An 18355-nucleotide genomic window follows, 5' to 3' on the forward strand; every position below is an offset into this window, starting at 1 on the left:
AGTAGAATCTCCTATCGGCGACTGTTTTACAGTTAAGGGAGTTTGGGTCAGATTTTTTTTTTGGCCCCGCCCCCTTTTGCCAAGCTCTACATTTGAGACCGGTGAGGAGAAAAAGAACTGAGTGGCCTTATCGGAAGAACGTTATCGTCTCGTCTTTGCCATAAGGGCCGGAAGAGAATGTCTATGGGAAGGTTCTATGAAGGCTGTCTACCATATTGTGTGTGTATGTTTGAGTAGATTGGGTGAACACATGAATTTGTACAGTGTGTCTGTATAAATGTGTGAATGAATACATGCATATACTCCAAACATCTGACTGGTGTGTGCGTGGGATGTTGTATGCATGTCCATGTGTATACAATATGTGTGTGTGTGTGTTATAAAAAAATACGTCTGTATCTTTTCTCTCACAATCTAGTACTTTTATACCTCTGCTAGGACTGTATCCTGTATTATTGTGTCTATGAATTTAGGAAAATCCCAATGTTTGTTATTGTACTGTTCAGTAGCAGGAAAAAAAATGGTTTGGAATATGTTATTAAAGTTTTTTTTCCGATTTGTTTTTCTTCAGTATTTTTTAAAAAATGTATGTAATTATTTTTCCACAGTATTACGTCAATAAAGCACTGTTTTTTTTAAATAAGTGTTAGTGTTGTTGTTTTTTGTATTGGTTTTTTATTGATTTGCTGAGCTAGATAAGATAATTTAACTAGATAATTTAATTTATGGTGTTTTTTTTTCATAAATAATAATTAAAAGTTAATTAAATGGAAGAGTAATCTCAAATTTTGCTTTGTTTTGACCCATTTCACCAGCCGGTGGCAGCCGCGTGCTTATTTTACTCCTAATTGACAGCGAAGAAGATAGACGGTGACGTCACATGCTTGCAGTAGCCTCCCATCCAAAATGGCGTCCTCAATGTTGAGGGTGCTTACAAAACTAGGACGTCCTTCAACCAAATTAATATTAAATCCAATAAACTGTCATACCGAGAGCCCCTGCTGCGCTGTGTTTCAAAGCAGGTAAGTTAATTTGAGCTGTAAATTTTGCATAAAAGTCGTATATTGCAATCCCAGTCCTATAAGCTCTCGCTTAACAATAATGTACATAATTTAATACTTTTCCTGTAAGCCGTAAAATATGATCATTCTATTTTAACATTGCTAGACAGGTATTGGTACGACGAACCGTTTAATGTGTTATTTTTTAAATTAGGTTGCCATTTACATAACACTATTAACTCTTTCAGTGCTACCGTGTTTTTTTCCCCTATACAATTGCTATTATTATTTTTTCTCATCACTAGTTGTCCAATCCACTTGAAGTGGAAGGTTCATGCCACCTTCCAAGTTGAAATGGATTGGACTTCTCACACTGTCAATGGCACCCGATGACTTAAAACGACTGTTCTGTTGATTATTAGGAAGAAACAATGGCAACCGGATGTGGAGTGGACTGAACAATATGCGGGGGCCGTGATGTACCCCACTGCGCTAAACAAGAATTGGAAACCACCCCCATGGAATGGTATAACCCAGTTTTTATATTTTTAACCTGTAAAATCAGTTTTGAACTTATTCCACTTTGTTTTACAGACAAAGATCCTCCGGCCGAGAAGGACGTGTCCAACCTGACCATCAACTTTGGACCGCAGCATCCGGCGGCTCACGGGGTGCTTCGTCTGGTCCTGGAGCTCAGTGGCGAGTCTGTCAAAAAGTGCGACCCCCACATTGGCTTGCTTCACCGTGGCACGGAGAAACTAATCGAGTACAAGACTTACCTGCAGGTACGACTCCAGATTTGCGATACCAGGTTGACGATTGAAATTATTTCACAATGAATTGGTCAGGAAATCACTCTACATGTGTCAAAGTGGCGGCCCGGGGGCCAAATCTGGCCCGCCGCATCATTTTGTGTGGCCCGAGAAAGTAAATCATGAGTGCCGACTTTCTGTTTTAGGATCAAATTAAAATGAAGAGTATAGATGTATATTAAATTTCCTGATTTTACCCCTTTTAAATCAATATTTGTAATTTTTTAAATCATTTTTTCTGTTTTTAGTTCAAAAATCATTTTGTAAAATCTAAAAATATATCAAAAAAAGCTAAAATAAACGTTGTTTTAGATCTATAAAAAAACTGAATATTCAGGGATATAAATCCAGTTCTTTTAATCCATTTATTCAAAAAAATCTAAATATTATATCTAAAATGGTCCGGCCCACATGAAATTAGGTTGACGTTAACGCGGCCCACGAACCAACCCGAGTCTGACACCCCTGCTCTACAATATTCAAATACGGTACCGTATTTTCCGGACTATAAGTCGCACCGGAGTATAAGTCGCATTATTTTTTTCTCTGATCGGAAACCCCAACACACTTAGGTTAAAGTAGCAAAAGTAAAATTTAGAAAAACGGGGTAAATAGGTTGACTATTTTAGATAACTATAACCTAAAAAAAACAAAATTAGAGGCTGGAATGGTCAGAAAGTGAGAAAAGAAATCACCCGAGTTTCAGTTGCAGGTCCAAATACGGCTCCTCTTTGATGTCAACATTTTTTCCATTTTTATTTTTCATTTTTACCCAAGGCTCTCCCCTACTTTGACCGCTTGGACTACGTTTCCATGATGTGTAACGAGCAGGCCTACTCGCTGGCCGTGGAAAGGCTGCTGAACATCAGGGCTCCGCTCCGTGCCGAGTGGATCCGAGGTATTGGAACGGGTCGGGTCGCTGATCCTCAATGCCCAGTTCCAATCCTAATCACCCCTTTGGTTCTTCATTCCAGTTCTATACGGGGAGATGACTCGCATCTTAAACCACATCATGGCTATCACCACTCACGCACTCGACATCGGCGCCATGACGCCCTTCTTCTGGATGTTCGAAGAGAGAGAGAAGGTCCGAAAACGTAAAGCGTTCACACTCCAAGACCCCAAGACACGTGACATGGCCGTGTCTTTTTCTCTTAGATGTTTGAGTTCTACGAACGAGTTTCTGGAGCCCGAATGCACGCCGCCTACATCCGACCCGGTGGGGTTCATCAGGTGAGAGCGATGCAAAATTGCGATGAACGTCTCTAAATATTATATCTAAAATGGCGGACTTTCCCACCTAGGATCTTCCTCTGGGCTTGATGGACGACATCTACGAGTGGTGCAAGAACTTCTCCATCCGCATCGACGAGGTGGAAGAGGTGTGTCGGCGCTCCGTTTGACGAGGCGCGAGATCAGCTAGCTAGCGCGCTAAACTGTTGGCGATCTTCTCAATACAGATGCTGACCAATAACCGCATCTGGAAGAACCGGACCGTGGACATTGGAGTGGTGACCGCAGAGGAAGCCCTCAACTATGGTTTCAGGTGAAGGCCTATTTCATATTGACGTAGAATTACCGTATTTTATCGCATATACAGTGGTACCTCGACATACGATCGTAATCCGTTCCGAGACTGAGATCGTATGTCGAGCTTTTCGTAACTTGAGCGAACGTTTCCCATTGAAATGAATTGAAAGCAAATTAATTCGTTTGGTAGAACGGACGTTTGGTCGCCGGGTTGTTACTGTTGAAACCAGCTCTCAAAATTATAATCATGAGAGAGAGAGAGTGAGTTTAATATCTAAATATCTAATATCAAAATGTCAACAGGAAACTCTCTGTCATAATTTGACAGCGAGCGAACCCGGCGACCAAACGTCCGTTCTACCAAAAGTCCGTTCTACCAAACGTCCGTTCTACCAAATGTCCGTTCTACCAAACGTCCGTTCTACCAAACGTCCGTTCTACCAAACGTCCGGTCGACCAAACGTCCGGTCGACCAAACGTCCGGTCGACCAAACGTCCGGTCGACCAAACGTCCGGTCGACCAAACGTCCGTTCGACCAAACGTCCGGTCGACCAAACGTCTGGTCGACCAAACGTCCGTTCTACCAAACGTCCGTTCTACCAAACGTCCGTTCTACCAAACGTCCGTTCTACAAACGTCCGCTCGACCAAACGTCCGCTCGACCAAACGTCCGCTCGACCAAATGTCCGCTCGACCAAACGCCCGCTCGACCAAACGTCCGCTCGACCAAACGTCCGCTCGACCAAACGTCCGCTCGACCAAACGTCCGCTCGACCAAACGTCCGCTCGACAAAACGTCCGCTCGACCAAACGTCCGCTCGACCAAACGTCCGTTCGACCAAACGTCCGTTCGACCAAACGTCCGTTCGACCAAACGTCCGTTCGACCAAACGTCCGGTCCACCAAACGTCCGGTCCACCAAACGTCCGGTCCACCAAACGTCCGGTCGACCAAACGTCCTGTCGACCAAACGTCCGGTCCACCAAACGTCCGGTCGACCAAACGTCCGGTCACGGAAAAAAAATGTCCACAAAAATTCACTATTCTTTTTATTGCAATATTTTTCATGCTCCAGCGGGGTGATGTTGAGAGGCTCTGGCATCAAGTGGGACCTACGCAAGTCTCAACCGTACGACAAGTACGACGAGGTGGACTTTGACATCCCGATAGGAAGCAACGGCGACTGCTACGACCGGTCGGTAAAGAAGCACAATTTTCCTCGCCGGCGCACTCTTGATTTTAATTTTTTTTTTGAAGGTATCTTTGTCGAATGGAGGAAATGAGGCAGTCGTTGCGGATCATGCACCAGGCTCTCAACAAGATGCCCGAAGGTGAGATCAAGGTAGACGACGCCAAAGTGGCTCCGCCCAAGAGGTCCGAGATGAAGGTAAATCGAGCGTGGGACAAAGCGACAAAAAGCATGGCGTGAACTAATCACATGTCTTTGATAGATGTCCATGGAGTCTTTGATCCACCATTTTAAACTCTACACCGAGGGCTACCAGGTCCCCCCCGGGGCCACGTACACCGCCGTGGAGGCCCCTAAGGTGACCGTTTATTTCCTGAGATCAACGTTTTCATCCGACAAAATACAATTTCCTGGTTTTCATTCTTCTTTTCAGCCATTGTATTAACTACCATATTTTTCGGATTAACGTTGCACCTGACTATAAGTCGCACTAGCCAAAGAATGCAAAAATAAAGTATCGTTTTCATTTTTGTGGGTTAGTTTTTTAATTCAGAAACTCATAATTCATCAGAAAATAAGAATACCGTATTTTCACGACTATATAGCGCATCGTATTTTTAGCCGCAGTGTCAGTAACGAGTGCTATTTCTGTATTTTAAACACACAAAGGACTAACCGTTTTTTAGACGCATATATATTATATATGAATATCGAACCGCAACCGTGACTGCTGGGCTATATAGTTCTTGCACGCTACACCCACAGTTTTTTTCAGTCTTATTTCAATGCAGGAAGCATCGTCTTATATTTGGAACAATACGGTATATATTGTTTTTTTTCTTTGGCTGGTGCGACTTATACTCAGGTGCAACTTTTAGTCCGAAAAACACTTTAATATCGTTGGCAAAATCCAGTGAGGAGTACCGTATTTTCACGACTATACGGCGCATTGTATTTTTAGCCGCAGTGTCAATAACGAGTGCTATTTCTGTATTTTACACACACAAAGGACGCACCGTTTTTATAGACGCAGCCAGGCATGGCAAAACATACACCAGCTTAAACATACACGCTACACCCACACGCTAAAAACACGTTTTTAAAAAGGCAACAGACGCAAAACTGAGTTCGGTTGTACTTTATTTAGCCATTTTACAACTTACTCACGTCATCATCACCCACAAATCCATCAAAGTCCTCATTTTCTGTGTCCGAATAGAACAATTGTCCAAATTAGTCATCGAAAATGCTGAGTTTTATACGTTTTCCAGGCGGCCACAATCCATTCGCAAATAGTAGCTAGCTGGTAGCTAGCGTAACTTTGCCAACGGTGCTTTCCATGCTTCGTCATGCTGTGTTGATGTCGATGTATACAGGCCACAATCCATTGGGTGTATTGACAAAAGAACTACTACATATCCCAGCAGTCACTGCGTAGTACTTTGTCTACGGGAAAATAGTAGAGTCGGTGTACCCTATCAACTGATTCATTTTATCGTGATAACAATTTTAGTATTGGTCCATATATAAAGCGCACTGGATTATAAGGCGGCGCCCTGTCTATTTTGGAGAAAATTTAAGACTTTTATGTGCGCCTTATAGTCGTGAAAATACGGTAAATATATTCTACGGTAAAGTCATAGTAAAATAGGGAAGAACGGATCAAGTAACCCCGTCGTTGAACTCAAACATCTAAGAGAAAAAGACACGGCCATGTCACGTGTCTTGGGGTCTTTGAGTGTGAACGCAATTTTTTTAGTTGAGCGCGATTTTTCGCAAACTACAGAAATGAATCCTTCACAGTGGTAAAAAAATCAGGATGTTTTGATGCTTATTTTGTGGGTTTTTTGCCTGTTACCCGCAGGGCGAGTTTGGGGTTTACTTGGTGTCGGATGGATCCAGCAGACCCTACCGCTGCAAGATTAAAGCTCCCGGATTTGCCCACCTGGTGTGTGTTTTAAAATTATTCCGACACACTCGTCCTCGAGGCGACTCTGACTTCTCAAAGTACTGACGAGGCTTTTTTTATTTATACCGCGTTTGCTTTCCTTCCTGCTTATTGTTTTGAGTTGCGTCTTTAAAGTTGTCTACTATTGTTGGACTAATACAATTTTTTGGTCCAATTTTTTTTTTTAATATTCAATATACAGTAGCACCTCGACTTATTTTTCGTAAATAGAGCCGTATTTTATATGTAAATAAATAACCAAACCTTTTAAAAAGGGTCATTAACCGTTATTTTCAAAATAAAATAACAGAGATTTATGTTTTGAGGGATTTTGGAATTTGAATCTTATTTTTCAAAATAAAATAACGGAGATTTACGTTTTGAGGGATTTGGGAATTTGAATCTTGTTTTTTTGGATATTGGAACAGTCATTTGCATTTTAAAGGGTTTTTGGAACATGAACATTTTGTATGTAGAAACATTTATTTGTAAGTAGAGGTATTTTTTATTTTTATTTTAATACCATTTGAATTGGGAAAGCTCGTGATAAAAATATTTCTTTGGGTTGTAACTGACTTTTGTTTGGGTTTAGGCCAGTCTGGACAAAATGGCTAAAGGACACATGCTTGCTGACGTAGTAGCCATCATTGGTAAGTCATATTGTCAAAATGGCCGCCCTTCTTGTCCTCGGTTTTAACTTTTTAACTCAAACATGTCTTTTTTTTGTCATAGGCACACAGGACATTGTCTTCGGGGAGGTAGACCGCTAAGTTGCCCCCCCCCCCCACTGGCTAGTGTAACTTAAGGATCCTGCTCATTTATGATGTTTAAAACCTAATAAAATGTTTTTTGGGTCAGATACAAAAGACGACTCTGGGATTTCTACTTTGTGAGTGAAATAATTGCACTCGGTTGTGGTTTCAAAGAGGAGTGGCCTAACAAGATCGGAGATAGATGGACCTCGAGCTCAGACCACAACTTCCCCCTCTGCCACTTGTGCGTCATTTTTTTTTAGAGCTGAAAACATTTCCAATTGGGTCATTGTGTGTTCCAGATTCGGTAGAACCATGGTCAGGAGCTCGTTATTTATGGCCGTTCCTCTGTGGATGACGTTCGGTCAAGCTGGTGAGTTCAATCCCGAACGCCGGGCAGGTTATTAAAGTTCGTGATTTCATCACCGACAGTTTTTATTTGCCCAACATGCCGCTTGTCATTCTCTTTCTTTTTTAAATACTATTTTCTATTGGTTATGTTGATTTGACAAAAGTATAATCCGGACTATAAGTCGCACTTTTTACATAGTTTGGCTTGAACTCATGTTTTTTTTTTGTGTTTCTCATCAACGACCGCTTAAGTTTTTTTTTAAATCTGAAAATCTGACTAATCACGTTAGTCAAATGTCTATTTAGCCTGTTCACCGTTTTAATATTTTTACTTAACCAATGTTTGTTCTTGAATTCTAAACAAATACAAAATTGCCTTCCCGAAAATGGGATATTTTTTGCTCAGAGTATTCTTCAGCTAGTTCGACTTATTTTCCGAAAATTGTCAATTTTTTTGACTTATTTTGGTGAATGTCGCTACCGTCATGTGACCGGAATGGTTCATTTCCTTTTTATTTGGGTGCAGGACGAAAGAATAAAAACAAACTGGCCGAAGGCCGCATTTTTTTGCCCTAATTTTAAGATATTTACCCAATTTTTTTTTTTCTCCGATGTGTTTTGACGATTCAGCTTCATTTTTTTTCCACAGTCGCACTTACAGAACCCGAAACCTGTTACGTGCTGGACGCTTTTCTGTTTTTGTACGGCATCATACTGACCGTACTCTACTGCCGGCTCAAGGTTGGAGTGATTTTTACAATTTTTCATGAATGCATCACTATTCACAGGGGTCTTTGATTAGCCACATTAGCTAAATTAGCCCCCCAAACCACAGACAGTGGCTAAATTTACCCCTTGAATGTAGTTTATGTGGATGTTGCGTCACTTCCTAAGTGATTGTGACATTTTTTGTGGCTGCATACAAATAAGTAAAGGATCAAAATGCATTGTGAAGATTAATATGAAGCAAAAATTTATATTTTTATGTTATTATGGCTTTCAGATTCGGAAGGAGTCGGTGCAGAAGATTGAAAAAGGCAAACAAGTAAATTACTTTTTTTTTAAAGGCATTTTAATGTATACATAATTGCATTATGTCCAAATTTTGTCATTTTAGTGCTTAATAAAGTTATAAAATTATCATTATAATGCAAAATTATTCCATTTTAAGCTTATGAGTTATGACAATATGTCATGAAAATTTTTCTTCTGTCTATTTTTTAAAAAATTTGACTACTTTTTTGTCTTTTTTCCTCCTTTTGTCAGTGTACCGAAGAAAGAGTCTACACTGTGAGTCTTTGAGATCTTGTTGGTGTCTTTGAGATTTTGTTGGTGTCTTTGAGAACAATATTTTTTTATTTTTTTCCCCCCCAGGGTTTGGCTCCTCACGACCAAGACACGTATGCAATAATGTACACGAAGAAGTAAAAAAGAAGAAGATATGAAAACAAGCTTTAATCTCAGAGATGCCGAAAATGTAGATGCTTTTGTGCAATTTTGGACCCAAATGAATATTTTGGATTTCCATTTTTCCTCCAATAAATTTAAATAAAATAAAAGTGAGTTGGCAGATTGGAGCTGGTTTTTTTTTAAAAAGAAAAATGCCAAATTTAGCAGTTTTTGGAAGCAACGTTTCTGATTAGTTTGAACAGTTGGGAGCGCTTTGATAGCTCAACAGCGCCCCACAGCGGATAGAATGTTAACTGCATGTGTTTTCTGCTTTGTAGGTGCATACGGTAAAAAACAATTCCTAAAATCAAGTTTAATTATATTTATATTTTTTTGGGGGCGTATTCTACTTTATTGTGTAATTTTCTTTTGTTTTGGAAACCAATCAGAGTCAAACTACTTTTCCTAAAGTGTACTTTGGAATTTTCTCTGGAAAATATTGTCAAATTATACTTAGACAAACATGTATTTTGAAGTTTAGCCATATATTGTTAATTATTTTGTTAGTTCCAGAAAGAATTAAATCTTTTCCGAGAAGAACTACATCTCCCATGATGCTCTTCGGCAAAACATTCCACTGCAATGCACGCGGTGTTTTTCTCATCTGTTTCTTTTTAAAATGCAAAAATACACATAGGCTTATAGAGTAGAAACATCTTATAATGAAGCGGAAGTTGTTATGATAAGTTATGAGTTGGGTTTTGAATTAAACTGGGCGGGTTTTACGTTGTGATTGGGCTGGATTCTGTCTTCCCGATCTGGCAACCCTGGAAACAGTCTGGACAGCTAAGATGGCGGAAGAGCAGCAGGAATCATCACAGAAAGAGATGGAGGGTGAGAAAAACAAGTGGAAACATAAAATAAACATAACATAGCCGCTCATCCTAGAGCCCAAAGTCAAGATCGAGTCGGAGGGGTTCACTCGGTATTCGGGTCGACGTTTTACGTGAGACCAAAGCGGTTGACATGCAGCGTCTCTAAATCTAAAAAGGCCCTAGCATGTTGCTAATGCTAAGAGGCTAAATTGCTGCACAAAGAGAAAACGCTCGTTTGGCTATTTGCTCAGTCAAACCTGTCTTACAGTCTGAGAGTTTTCAATTTAAATTCACGTTAAAGCAAGATGCCAAACGTCACATAAGACGTCGATTATGTGTTTGTGCTACCGAGGGTTGGGTTTAAGTAGACCTGCATTTCATGTCAGGTCAAGTCTCGCTCTCTTTGGACTATCTTCATCTTTATAAATATGTATTTCTATTTTCACCCCTTGTACATTGATTCTGTTCTCTTTTATAGGCGTGAATTGCCTCGCGTATGACGAGGCCATTATTGCACAGCAGGACAGAATTCAACAAGAAGTGAGCATTGCTTTAAATGCAAACATCTGTTCATGTTTAGCTTTATAAATAAAGTTTTGCCCTTTTTTTCCCCAGATCGCCAACAGTAACCCGTTAGTGTCCGAAAGAAAGGAACTATCTGTGCTGCAGAGGGAGTACTCTGACGACGACACGGTTTACCAGCTCAAGATCAAGGTCGGTAAATTGGCTCGAAACGACATCCGTAAACGAAGTTTCTTACCGCTGCTTTTTCGCAGGACCTTTACAAAAAATATTCCTACATCCGTAAGACAAGACCGGACGGCAACTGCTTCTACCGAGCCTTTGGCTTCGCGCATCTCGAATCCCTGCTCGACGACAGCAAAGAACTGCAAAAGTGAGAGCTTTTGTCCCTAGGGGTTGGGGGGTCCTCCGGTACATGGTCGATTGGTCGCCCGGAACGTTATTGATAATTACCATTTAAATCGTTGCTCAAATGCCCCAAATACAAACTGCGAATTACTATTTAGTCATACTTAATGCCCTAGTAATTATTAGGCTAAAGAAAAGCTCAAAATTTCCCGGACTGGCGACCAGAAGACGGGCGACCAGAAGACGGGCGACCAGAAGACGGGCGACCAAAAGACGGGCGACCAAAAGACGGTCGACCAAAAGACGGGCGACCAAAAGACGGGCGACCAAAAGACGGGCGACCAAAAGACGGGCGACCAAAAGACGGGCGACCAAAAGACGGGCGACCAAAAGACGGGCGACCAAAAGACGGGCGACCAAAAGACGGGCGACCAAAAGACGGGCGACCAAAAGACGGGCGACCAAAAGACGGGCGACCAAAAGACGGGCGACCAAAAGACGGGCGACCAAAAGACGGGCGACCAAAAGACGGGCGACCCAAAGACCGGCGACCCAAAGACCGGCGACCCAAAGATCGGCGACCCAAAGACGGGCGACCAAAAGACGGGCGACCAAAAGACGGGCGACCAAAAGACGGGCGACCAAAAGACGGGCGACCAAAAGACGGGCGACCAAAAGACCGGCGACCAATCGACCGCACACGGGGTCCTCCAGCGCCCCGCATGATCGATTTTCTGCCCAGGTTCAAAGACGTGGCGGCTAAAAGCAAACTGGACCTGGTAAATGAAGGCTTCACTGAGTTCACCATCGAGGACTTCCACCACACGGTGAGAAAAAAACGCCAAAAGCCGAACGAAAGCCCCGTTGGTGAACTTCTGGTCTCGGCAGTTCATGGACCTGATCGAGCTGTGCGAAAAGCAGCCCAGCTTGAAGGAGCTGCTGAGATCCTTCAACGACCAGAACGTGTCGGACTACGTGGTGGTGTATTTGCGACTCCTCACCTCGGGCTACCTGCAGCGGAAGCACGCGTTCTTCGAGCACTTCATCGAGGGAGGACGCTCGGTCAAGGAATTTTGTCAGCAGGTCCCGTTGCCGTTCCCTGGCTTGAAGGGTTTATTCAATTTTTGAATTGAATGCTTTTACTGTCATGACACAAGTATAATGAGCTTAAAAGCTTCACCACAAAGCGCACATAACAAAAACAAACAAATAATAATAAGTAAGTCATCAATAAATAAGTAGTCACCGTATTTTCACGACTATAAGGCGCACTGCATTATAAGGCGCACCCTCAATGAATGACACATTTTTTTTCCATATATAAAGCACACTGGATTATAAGGCGCCCTGTCTATTTTGGAGAAAATTTAAGACTTAAGTGCGCCTTATAGTCGTGAAAATACGGTACTCCGCAACATAAGTAGGAAAGTGCACAAAAACAATAACAAATAATAATAAGTAAGTTATCGATAAATAAGTAGTCACATAAGTACCATATTTTCACGACTATAAGGCTCACCGCATTATAAGGCGCACACTCAATGAATGACACATTTTAATTTTTTATCCATATATAAAGCACACTGGATTATAAGGCGCCCTGTCTATTTTGGAGAAAATTTAAGATTTAAGTGCGCCTTATAGTCGTGAAAATAGGGTAGTCCGCAACATAAGTAGGAAAGTGCACAAATAACAACAACAAACAAATGAACAGATAAATAAACAATAAATAGTCATAAGTAGTAGTCAACATAGATAAGTAGTCGACATGTTGGAGAAAATTTAAGACTTAAGTGCGCCTTATAGTCGTGAAAATACGGTAGTCCGCAACATAAGTAGGAAAGTGCACAAATAACAATAACAAACAAACAGATAAATAAACAATAAATAGTCATAAGTAGTAGTCAACGTAGATAAGTAGTCGACATGTTGGAGAAAATTTAAGACCTAAGTGCACCTTATAGTCGTGAAATACGGTAGTCCGCAACATAAGTAGGAAAGTGCACGAATAACAACAACAAACAAACAAATAAATAAACGATAAATAGTCATAAGTAGTCAACGTAGATAAGTAGTCAACATGAGTAAGTCGTCACATAAATAAGTAGGTACAAAAAATGGTGGTTAGCAGCTTATGAAGTTTTAGTGCAAGTTTACGATAAGAAATTACAGTAATCCCTCGAATATCACGGTTAATGTAAGAAAGTGCACAAATAACAACAACAAACAAACAGATAAATAAACAATAAATAGTCATAAGTAGTAGTCAACGTAGATAAGTAGCGTAACATAAATAAGTAGGTACGAAAAATGGTGGTAGCAGCCTATGAAGTTTTAGTGCAAGTTTACAATAAGAAATTACAGTAATCCCTCAAATATTGTGCCCCTTATTATGACTACCACAATACATGTTTTCGTGCCTATACAGAAATACAAGTACACAAGTACAATGATCAAAAAGTGTATATTACCGTATATACTCGCATATAAGCCGCACCCTTAAAAGTTCCTTAAAAGTCTGTTTGTCTTGGCTGTTATGGTCCTGTCTTTGCCCCCAAAATGTCCGCTCATCACTCTGCCTTCTGTTTTTTTTATTTTTTAGGAAGTGGAGCCCATGTCAAAGGAAAGCGACCATATTCACATCATCGCCTTAGCGCAGGCCCTGGACTTATCCATCCACGTGGAGTACATGGATAGAGGAGAAGGAGGAACTGTCAATCATCACATCTTCCCCGAAGGCGGCGATCCACGCATTTTCCTCCTCTACAGACCCGGCCATTACGACATCCTGTACAAATAGGTCCCTCCCCCCTTCTACATCCGTCTACCCACGTTCCATAACGTCAGCATCCGCACGGGTGAAGCCGAACGCTTCGTCGGCCCACGAGATGACGCTCGCGCGTCGCAAAGAAAATCAAAAGTACAGTTCATGGTTCCCGCACTTGCTCCCGATTATCACCAAATATCTAAAGAAAAAAATGTTTGAGAAAATAGAAGTGCATTTAGAGTTGTACAGGTTTCTTTTGTGGTTGTAATTGTTAGCGACTTGCTTTGTTGGATTCTCTTCCTTTGTTACACTGCGTTTCATTGAGTTTTATTAAAAGGGATTTACATCTTATTGGCTTTTCTTGTGTGAGCGCATTTACTATCAGTTTAATTGTGTTTATTAATTTAAAAAAATGCTTGCGGACGTCACAAAAACTTCCGTGACACGTCATGAGTGACCCCGACAAAGATCGTCTAATTTACATTGTCCGAAATGACCCTGAGAAAGATCGTCTATTTGTATTGGCCGAAATAAAGCATTGCTATCTCAGTCCGCTATTTTTAAATCCGAGTAAGTCCTCCTGTTGTCAAATCTCTGGAGGTGAAGCAGCTGCAATGGCTTTTGTGCAAAAGTCTTTTTTAACAAAATTAAGAAGATTTCAAACATGTTTACGACGTCGATCAACTCTTAGCAGTAGGTGTAATGCTCGTGTGATAACCTATTATATTTGTGTGTGTTTTTTCCCCTCACGTTTTTATCGTTTTGTCACATTGCTAAGTTAGCTAAAATGTTTGCTAACTCCTTGTGACCAAATTACGCCGCATTCCAGCACAAGTCCATTCAAAATAGCTGTATATTTGTATTAACATTCCGTTTTATTAGGTATTTTACCGCATCAATGTATTAAATACCATATAGATTTAAATGAATTAACCTGATAACTGTCTTTGACCGCAATTGAATTAACGTCTATTACCGTCAATGGCCGTGAACGCATCACAATTAAGAAAGCATAATGTGATGATGAGTAAATAGGATAAAACTGTGAAGTTAAATAATCAGTCTGTCCTCTTGTACATTTTTCCAGCTGAATTGATTGAAAACATGGACAAGAAAGCCACCTGGGACCGCTTTTATTTAGAAAATTCCAGTAAAACCATATAGATTTAAATGAATTAACCTAATAACTGTCTTTGACCGCAATGGAATTAACATCTATTACCGTCAATGGCCGTGAACGCATCAAAATTAAGAAAGCATAATGTGATGATGAGTAAATAGGATAAAACTGTGAAGTTAAATAATCAGTCTGTCCTCTTGTACATTTTTCCAGCTGAATTGATTGAAAACATGGACAAGAAAGCCACCTGGGACCGCTTTTATTTTGAAAATTCCAGTAAAACCAGCTCATTCAAGAACTTTGAGTGGTTTTTCGGATTTGAAGCAGTGCAAAACATCATCATGCCCTTATTAAAAACCAGACCCGGCCCCCAAGACCCCCTTAAAGTCCTGGATATCGGCTGCGGTACTTCTGCGTTGGGCCCTTCTGTGTACAAAAGCTGTTTGGTTCCCGTCCGGGTAATTTGCGGGGATATTTCCCCTGTTGCCGTACGGATCATGAAGCAGCAATTTGGATCCGGAGCCGTCACCCCTGGCGACCGGTCGTCACGGCTGGAATTCGTGGAGCTCGACTGCACACAGCTGGACAAACATTTTGATCCGGGAAGTGTGGACCTTATCGTGGACAAGGGTACCATGGATGCCTTAATGAGGTCCAAGCGCGGGAAGAAGAACGCCGGTGTGGTGCTAAAGCAGTGTTTAAAGGTTCTGCGCCATTCGGGGTCTTTGCTCCAGTTCTCTGATGAAGATCCAGACGCCAGGTTGCTTTGGCTGGAGACCGAAGCGCCAAAAGCTCGGGTTGGGGTTCAAGAAGTGGGAACGCTGGGAGGAGTTTGTTACTACTGCTACCATGTGGATCTTCTCCCCAGTGTACAGGACTAATTTTGTGCCTAGTTTGCTATTCGTAGATAAAAAAAAATCAGGTTATGAAACCCTTTGAGATGCAAATGACTGTTCCGATATCCGAAAACAAGCTCCAAGTTACAAAATCCCCCAAAACGTCAATAGATTTCCTTTAGGTGTTATTTTATTTTGAAATTGTCACAGTACCATTGCGTCCTGCTTGACAACACTCCGCTGAACAATGCAAGTTTTGCACCAATTTCTGGAACTAATTAATTTCATAAGTAGAGGTCTCCACTGTAAATGCTTTATTTCATATGGAACAAGCTGAAGAAGTCAACGGGCTCCTCGTGGAGGGCGTCTTGGCAGAAAGCGGGGGGATTGAGCTGATTGGGGTCCGAAATGCCGATGACGTTGTTGAAAAAGCTGTCAAAGCAAAAATAAATGGTTATATTCATTAGCTTGTCAAAACTGAGTAAAACCTGGAGACCTTACCTGGTCACTATCCATCCAAACGGCTGCGTTTTGTACGACGTGGAAATCGGAATGCACCCGAATTCCGTCACGGTGATCAAATAACGTGCTGCAGAACAAAATTGAGAGATTCAAGATGATTGTGAATTACCCTCACATGCCTCCTTACCATTATCAGGAAGCTGACCCGTCCACGTGTTGACCAGGACCCCCTGACCTGGCCCTGAGGAACTCCCAAGAACGGCCTGACCCATAAGACTGGCATTTCTGGGGACGGCCATCGGATGGAAGTCCGGCCGTAAAGCTCTTTTCTTGCAAGTGACGTCTTGATGGTTGATCTCGTACATCACCCCCTGGTCCACCCGACACATCAGGTACAGTTTTTAATTCCTTACCACAATAAAAGCCATGATTATTGACACACACCTCTCTGTAGAGTAGAAGAGCGTCATACGTGAAAGACTTATTCTGGTAAAATCCCATTTCCTGCAGCCTTATCCGCTGTCCAAGCGCGTCGTACAGGTAGCGGGCAAACGCCCAGAGTTGTTCATTCTGTGTAGACTGCACAAAAATGTTATGAAACGATAACAATAATTATCGTGAAATATTTTTTGTCAACGATAACATTAAAACATTTCGATAAAACTCGAATTTTAAACTGCAATGACATCACCCGGCCACCACAGAGAGCGGGGGCGCTGTTGCAAGAACAACGCTAGTTCCAGACCAATGCTCAGGAGAAGAAACATGTTTTTAGCATGTTAGCAATAGAGGCTAACGCAGAGCATGAACGCAAAAGGATAATAACAGCCAATAAGCGATTGTGAGATGCAGGACAAGCCCAGTAAAAAGATGTTAAAATGGGTTAAATTCACTTTTTAATTTAATTTTTTTTGTAAATATGTAAAAATAATGTGTGAGGAAAATTTCCTGTTTGTTTTTGTGAAGCTGAAAATAGTTTGCTGTCTGCAGTTCATTATTTCATTTATTTCATATGACACAGCAACTTTTGGTTTGAAGACAAATTTATCAAAATAAAGACTATCACAATTTCTGCGGGTTTTTTGCTTTACTTTTATGACAAGACAGAGCAACTATAATACAATCTTACATATTTACATATGTTCATTAACATGAATATGCTCATTAATGTGCTTTCCCTTATTAAATATCATGTTTGAAACAACCCACATAAAATCAGACTTACCAAAGTCAGTTGGCCGCTTAGAAGTGCAGGACTGGCTGTTGTTTGGGTTGCAAAAAAAAAATTAAAGCCAGTAAATAAGGGTTGATAAGTTAAAAACGAAAGGAATTGTTATGTACTTACTGCACGGTTCCGGATTTTTCGCCCGGCACGCTATCAGAAAGGTTGAAAGCACAACAAAAACCCGCATTTTTGTTCCTCACCGCCGCCGCGCAGCAGGCAATAATAAGCGAGCGAGGTGGAGTGACTTCCTTATAAGCTTGAACCAGTAGGATAAGGTTCACGTTGTTAAGGAAGTACTTCAGTGCCGCAATTTGGAATAATTGGGGGATTAGAGGTTTAATGGTTTACACAAGGGTTGCAAAATCAGGGGCGTGACATCACTGTCATATAACTTTCCGTTGTGAAAAAAACAGTCAAGGTAAATTTATTTTAGGGTGGAAATGGCAAATTTAACTGCTGGTCAATGTTATGTAGATACAGAGGCGGTCCTAGCTAATGTTAGCGCCATGGGTAAAGTAACCGACCCCCCCCCTTACAGCCCCCCTCCCAAAAAAACCAAGCGTCTCCAACCATAATGTAAAAAAAAATTCAAGAATATAGTATATTATGTATGTATCAAATACATAGTTTTTTTGCAATTCCATATTTTTGAAAAAAAAAGATAAAAAAATAAATAATTAAGCTAATCTTTAATTTAGGGTTTATAGTACTGTTTATAGTACTGTTAAATTGTATTCTGGATGATTGGGTTGAACCTAAAACTGAACTTTTCTGGGTTTTTTGGTGCCTAATTATGAACTACATCTTAATAAAAAAATTAAAAAAGAAACTATGCCGCAAAGTCTACACTACATGTGTCAAAGTGGCGGCCCGGGGGCCAAATCTGGCCCGCCGCATCATTTTGTGTGGCCCGGGAAAGTAAATCACGAGTGCTGACTTTCTGTTTTAGGATCAAATTAAAATGATTATAGATGTACATTATACATCATATTTGTATTTCCTGATTTTCCCCTTTTTAAAAACAATCATTGCAATTTTTTTAATCCATTTTTTCTTTTGTGTTTTTAGTTCAAAAAGCATTTTGTAAAATCTAAAAATAAATATACAAATATTTTCCGTTTTCCACTTTAAAATAAATATGTTTCCATTTGAAATAAAAAAATAAGATATTTTCCATGACTAAGAAAAAAAAGCTCAAATAAACATAGTTTTAAATCTATAAAAACA

At 40.8% G+C, this 18355-nt stretch overlaps 5 protein-coding genes across 5 annotated transcripts; 4 read left to right on the top strand and 1 right to left on the bottom strand.

Annotated features, from left to right (window-relative positions):
- Window positions 1-860: 860 nt before the first annotated feature.
- Window positions 861-7347, top strand: ndufs2 (NADH:ubiquinone oxidoreductase core subunit S2). The gene is made up of 14 exons (XM_077588028.1): window positions 861-1022; window positions 1424-1527; window positions 1596-1786; window positions 2591-2711; window positions 2788-2900; window positions 2972-3046; window positions 3118-3195; window positions 3274-3359; window positions 4420-4539; window positions 4602-4731; window positions 4796-4891; window positions 6398-6481; window positions 7074-7131; window positions 7214-7347. Exons 1-14 carry the CDS (start codon window positions 907-909, stop codon window positions 7249-7251), a joined length of 1410 nt encoding a protein of 469 aa, XP_077444154.1. The 5' UTR covers window positions 861-906; the 3' UTR covers window positions 7252-7347.
- Window positions 7348-7465: 118 nt separating this feature from the next.
- fcer1g (Fc epsilon receptor IgFc epsilon receptor Ig) lies at window positions 7466-9154 on the top strand. The gene is made up of 5 exons (XM_077588032.1): window positions 7466-7606; window positions 8234-8325; window positions 8588-8629; window positions 8851-8874; window positions 8959-9154. The coding sequence occupies exons 1-5, from the start codon at window positions 7549-7551 to the stop codon at window positions 9010-9012; spliced, it is 270 nt and encodes an 89-aa protein (XP_077444158.1). The 5' UTR covers window positions 7466-7548; the 3' UTR covers window positions 9013-9154.
- A 548-nt stretch (window positions 9155-9702) lies between these two features.
- On the top strand, window positions 9703-13836 carry LOC144065302 (ubiquitin thioesterase OTUB1-like). Its single transcript, XM_077588029.1, has 7 exons — window positions 9703-9867; window positions 10327-10388; window positions 10464-10562; window positions 10625-10743; window positions 11461-11545; window positions 11607-11801; window positions 13321-13836. The coding sequence occupies exons 1-7, from the start codon at window positions 9825-9827 to the stop codon at window positions 13516-13518; spliced, it is 801 nt and encodes a 266-aa protein (XP_077444155.1). The 5' UTR covers window positions 9703-9824; the 3' UTR covers window positions 13519-13836.
- A 242-nt stretch (window positions 13837-14078) lies between these two features.
- Window positions 14079-16249, top strand: cskmt (citrate synthase lysine methyltransferase). The gene is made up of 3 exons (XM_077588030.1): window positions 14079-14178; window positions 14819-15474; window positions 16100-16249. Exons 1-3 carry the CDS (start codon window positions 14100-14102, stop codon window positions 16121-16123), a joined length of 759 nt encoding a protein of 252 aa, XP_077444156.1. The 5' UTR covers window positions 14079-14099; the 3' UTR covers window positions 16124-16249.
- Window positions 15610-17409, bottom strand: LOC144065305 (ependymin-like). Its single transcript, XM_077588031.1, has 6 exons — window positions 17249-17409; window positions 17129-17163; window positions 16348-16482; window positions 16091-16274; window positions 15943-16030; window positions 15610-15873 (listed from the first exon to the last, which is right to left on the bottom strand). The coding sequence occupies exons 1-6, from the start codon at window positions 17313-17315 to the stop codon at window positions 15756-15758; spliced, it is 627 nt and encodes a 208-aa protein (XP_077444157.1). The 5' UTR covers window positions 17316-17409; the 3' UTR covers window positions 15610-15755.
- Between the last annotated feature and the right edge of the window lie 946 nt (window positions 17410-18355).

The sequence above is a fragment of the Stigmatopora argus genome, chromosome 20 (genome assembly GCF_051989625.1).
Source record: "Stigmatopora argus isolate UIUO_Sarg chromosome 20, RoL_Sarg_1.0, whole genome shotgun sequence".
NCBI classification, from domain to species: domain Eukaryota; kingdom Metazoa; phylum Chordata; class Actinopteri; order Syngnathiformes; family Syngnathidae; genus Stigmatopora; species Stigmatopora argus.

Coding starts and splice junctions, on each gene's coding strand:
- ndufs2 (XM_077588028.1), top strand. CDS start 907: ATGGCGTCCTCAATGTTGAGGGTGCTTACAAAACTAGGACGTCCTTCA. Junction 3,047..3,117: donor GACCCGGTGGGGTTCATCAG/GTGAGAGCGATG, acceptor TTTCCCACCTAG/GATCTTCCTCTGGGCTTGAT. Junction 3,360..4,419: donor GCCCTCAACTATGGTTTCAG/GTGAAGGCCTAT, acceptor TTCATGCTCCAG/CGGGGTGATGTTGAGAGGCT.
- fcer1g (XM_077588032.1), top strand. CDS start 7,549: ATGGTCAGGAGCTCGTTATTTATGGCCGTTCCTCTGTGGATGACGTTC. Junction 8,326..8,587: donor TACTCTACTGCCGGCTCAAG/GTTGGAGTGATT, acceptor TATGGCTTTCAG/ATTCGGAAGGAGTCGGTGCA. Junction 8,630..8,850: donor AGATTGAAAAAGGCAAACAA/GTAAATTACTTT, acceptor TCCTTTTGTCAG/TGTACCGAAGAAAGAGTCTA.
- LOC144065302 (XM_077588029.1), top strand. CDS start 9,825: ATGGCGGAAGAGCAGCAGGAATCATCACAGAAAGAGATGGAGG. Junction 10,389..10,463: donor AGGACAGAATTCAACAAGAA/GTGAGCATTGCT, acceptor TTTTTTCCCCAG/ATCGCCAACAGTAACCCGTT. Junction 10,744..11,460: donor GACAGCAAAGAACTGCAAAA/GTGAGAGCTTTT, acceptor TTTTCTGCCCAG/GTTCAAAGACGTGGCGGCTA.
- cskmt (XM_077588030.1), top strand. CDS start 14,100: ATGGCTTTTGTGCAAAAGTCTTTTTTAACAAAATTAAGAAGATTTCAA. Junction 14,179..14,818: donor ACGTCGATCAACTCTTAGCA/GTAGGTGTAATG, acceptor ACATTTTTCCAG/CTGAATTGATTGAAAACATG. Junction 15,475..16,099: donor ATGTGGATCTTCTCCCCAGT/GTACAGGACTAA, acceptor TACCATTATCAG/GAAGCTGACCCGTCCACGTG.
- LOC144065305 (XM_077588031.1), bottom strand. CDS start 17,315: ATGCGGGTTTTTGTTGTGCTTTCAACCTTTCTGATAGCGTGCCGGGCG. Junction 16,483..17,128: donor TAAGCGGCCAACTGACTTTG/GTAAGTCTGATT, acceptor ATTTTTGTGCAG/TCTACACAGAATGAACAACT. Junction 16,275..16,347: donor CTCTTCTACTCTACAGAGAG/GTGTGTGTCAAT, acceptor CGGGTGGACCAG/GGGGTGATGTACGAGATCAA.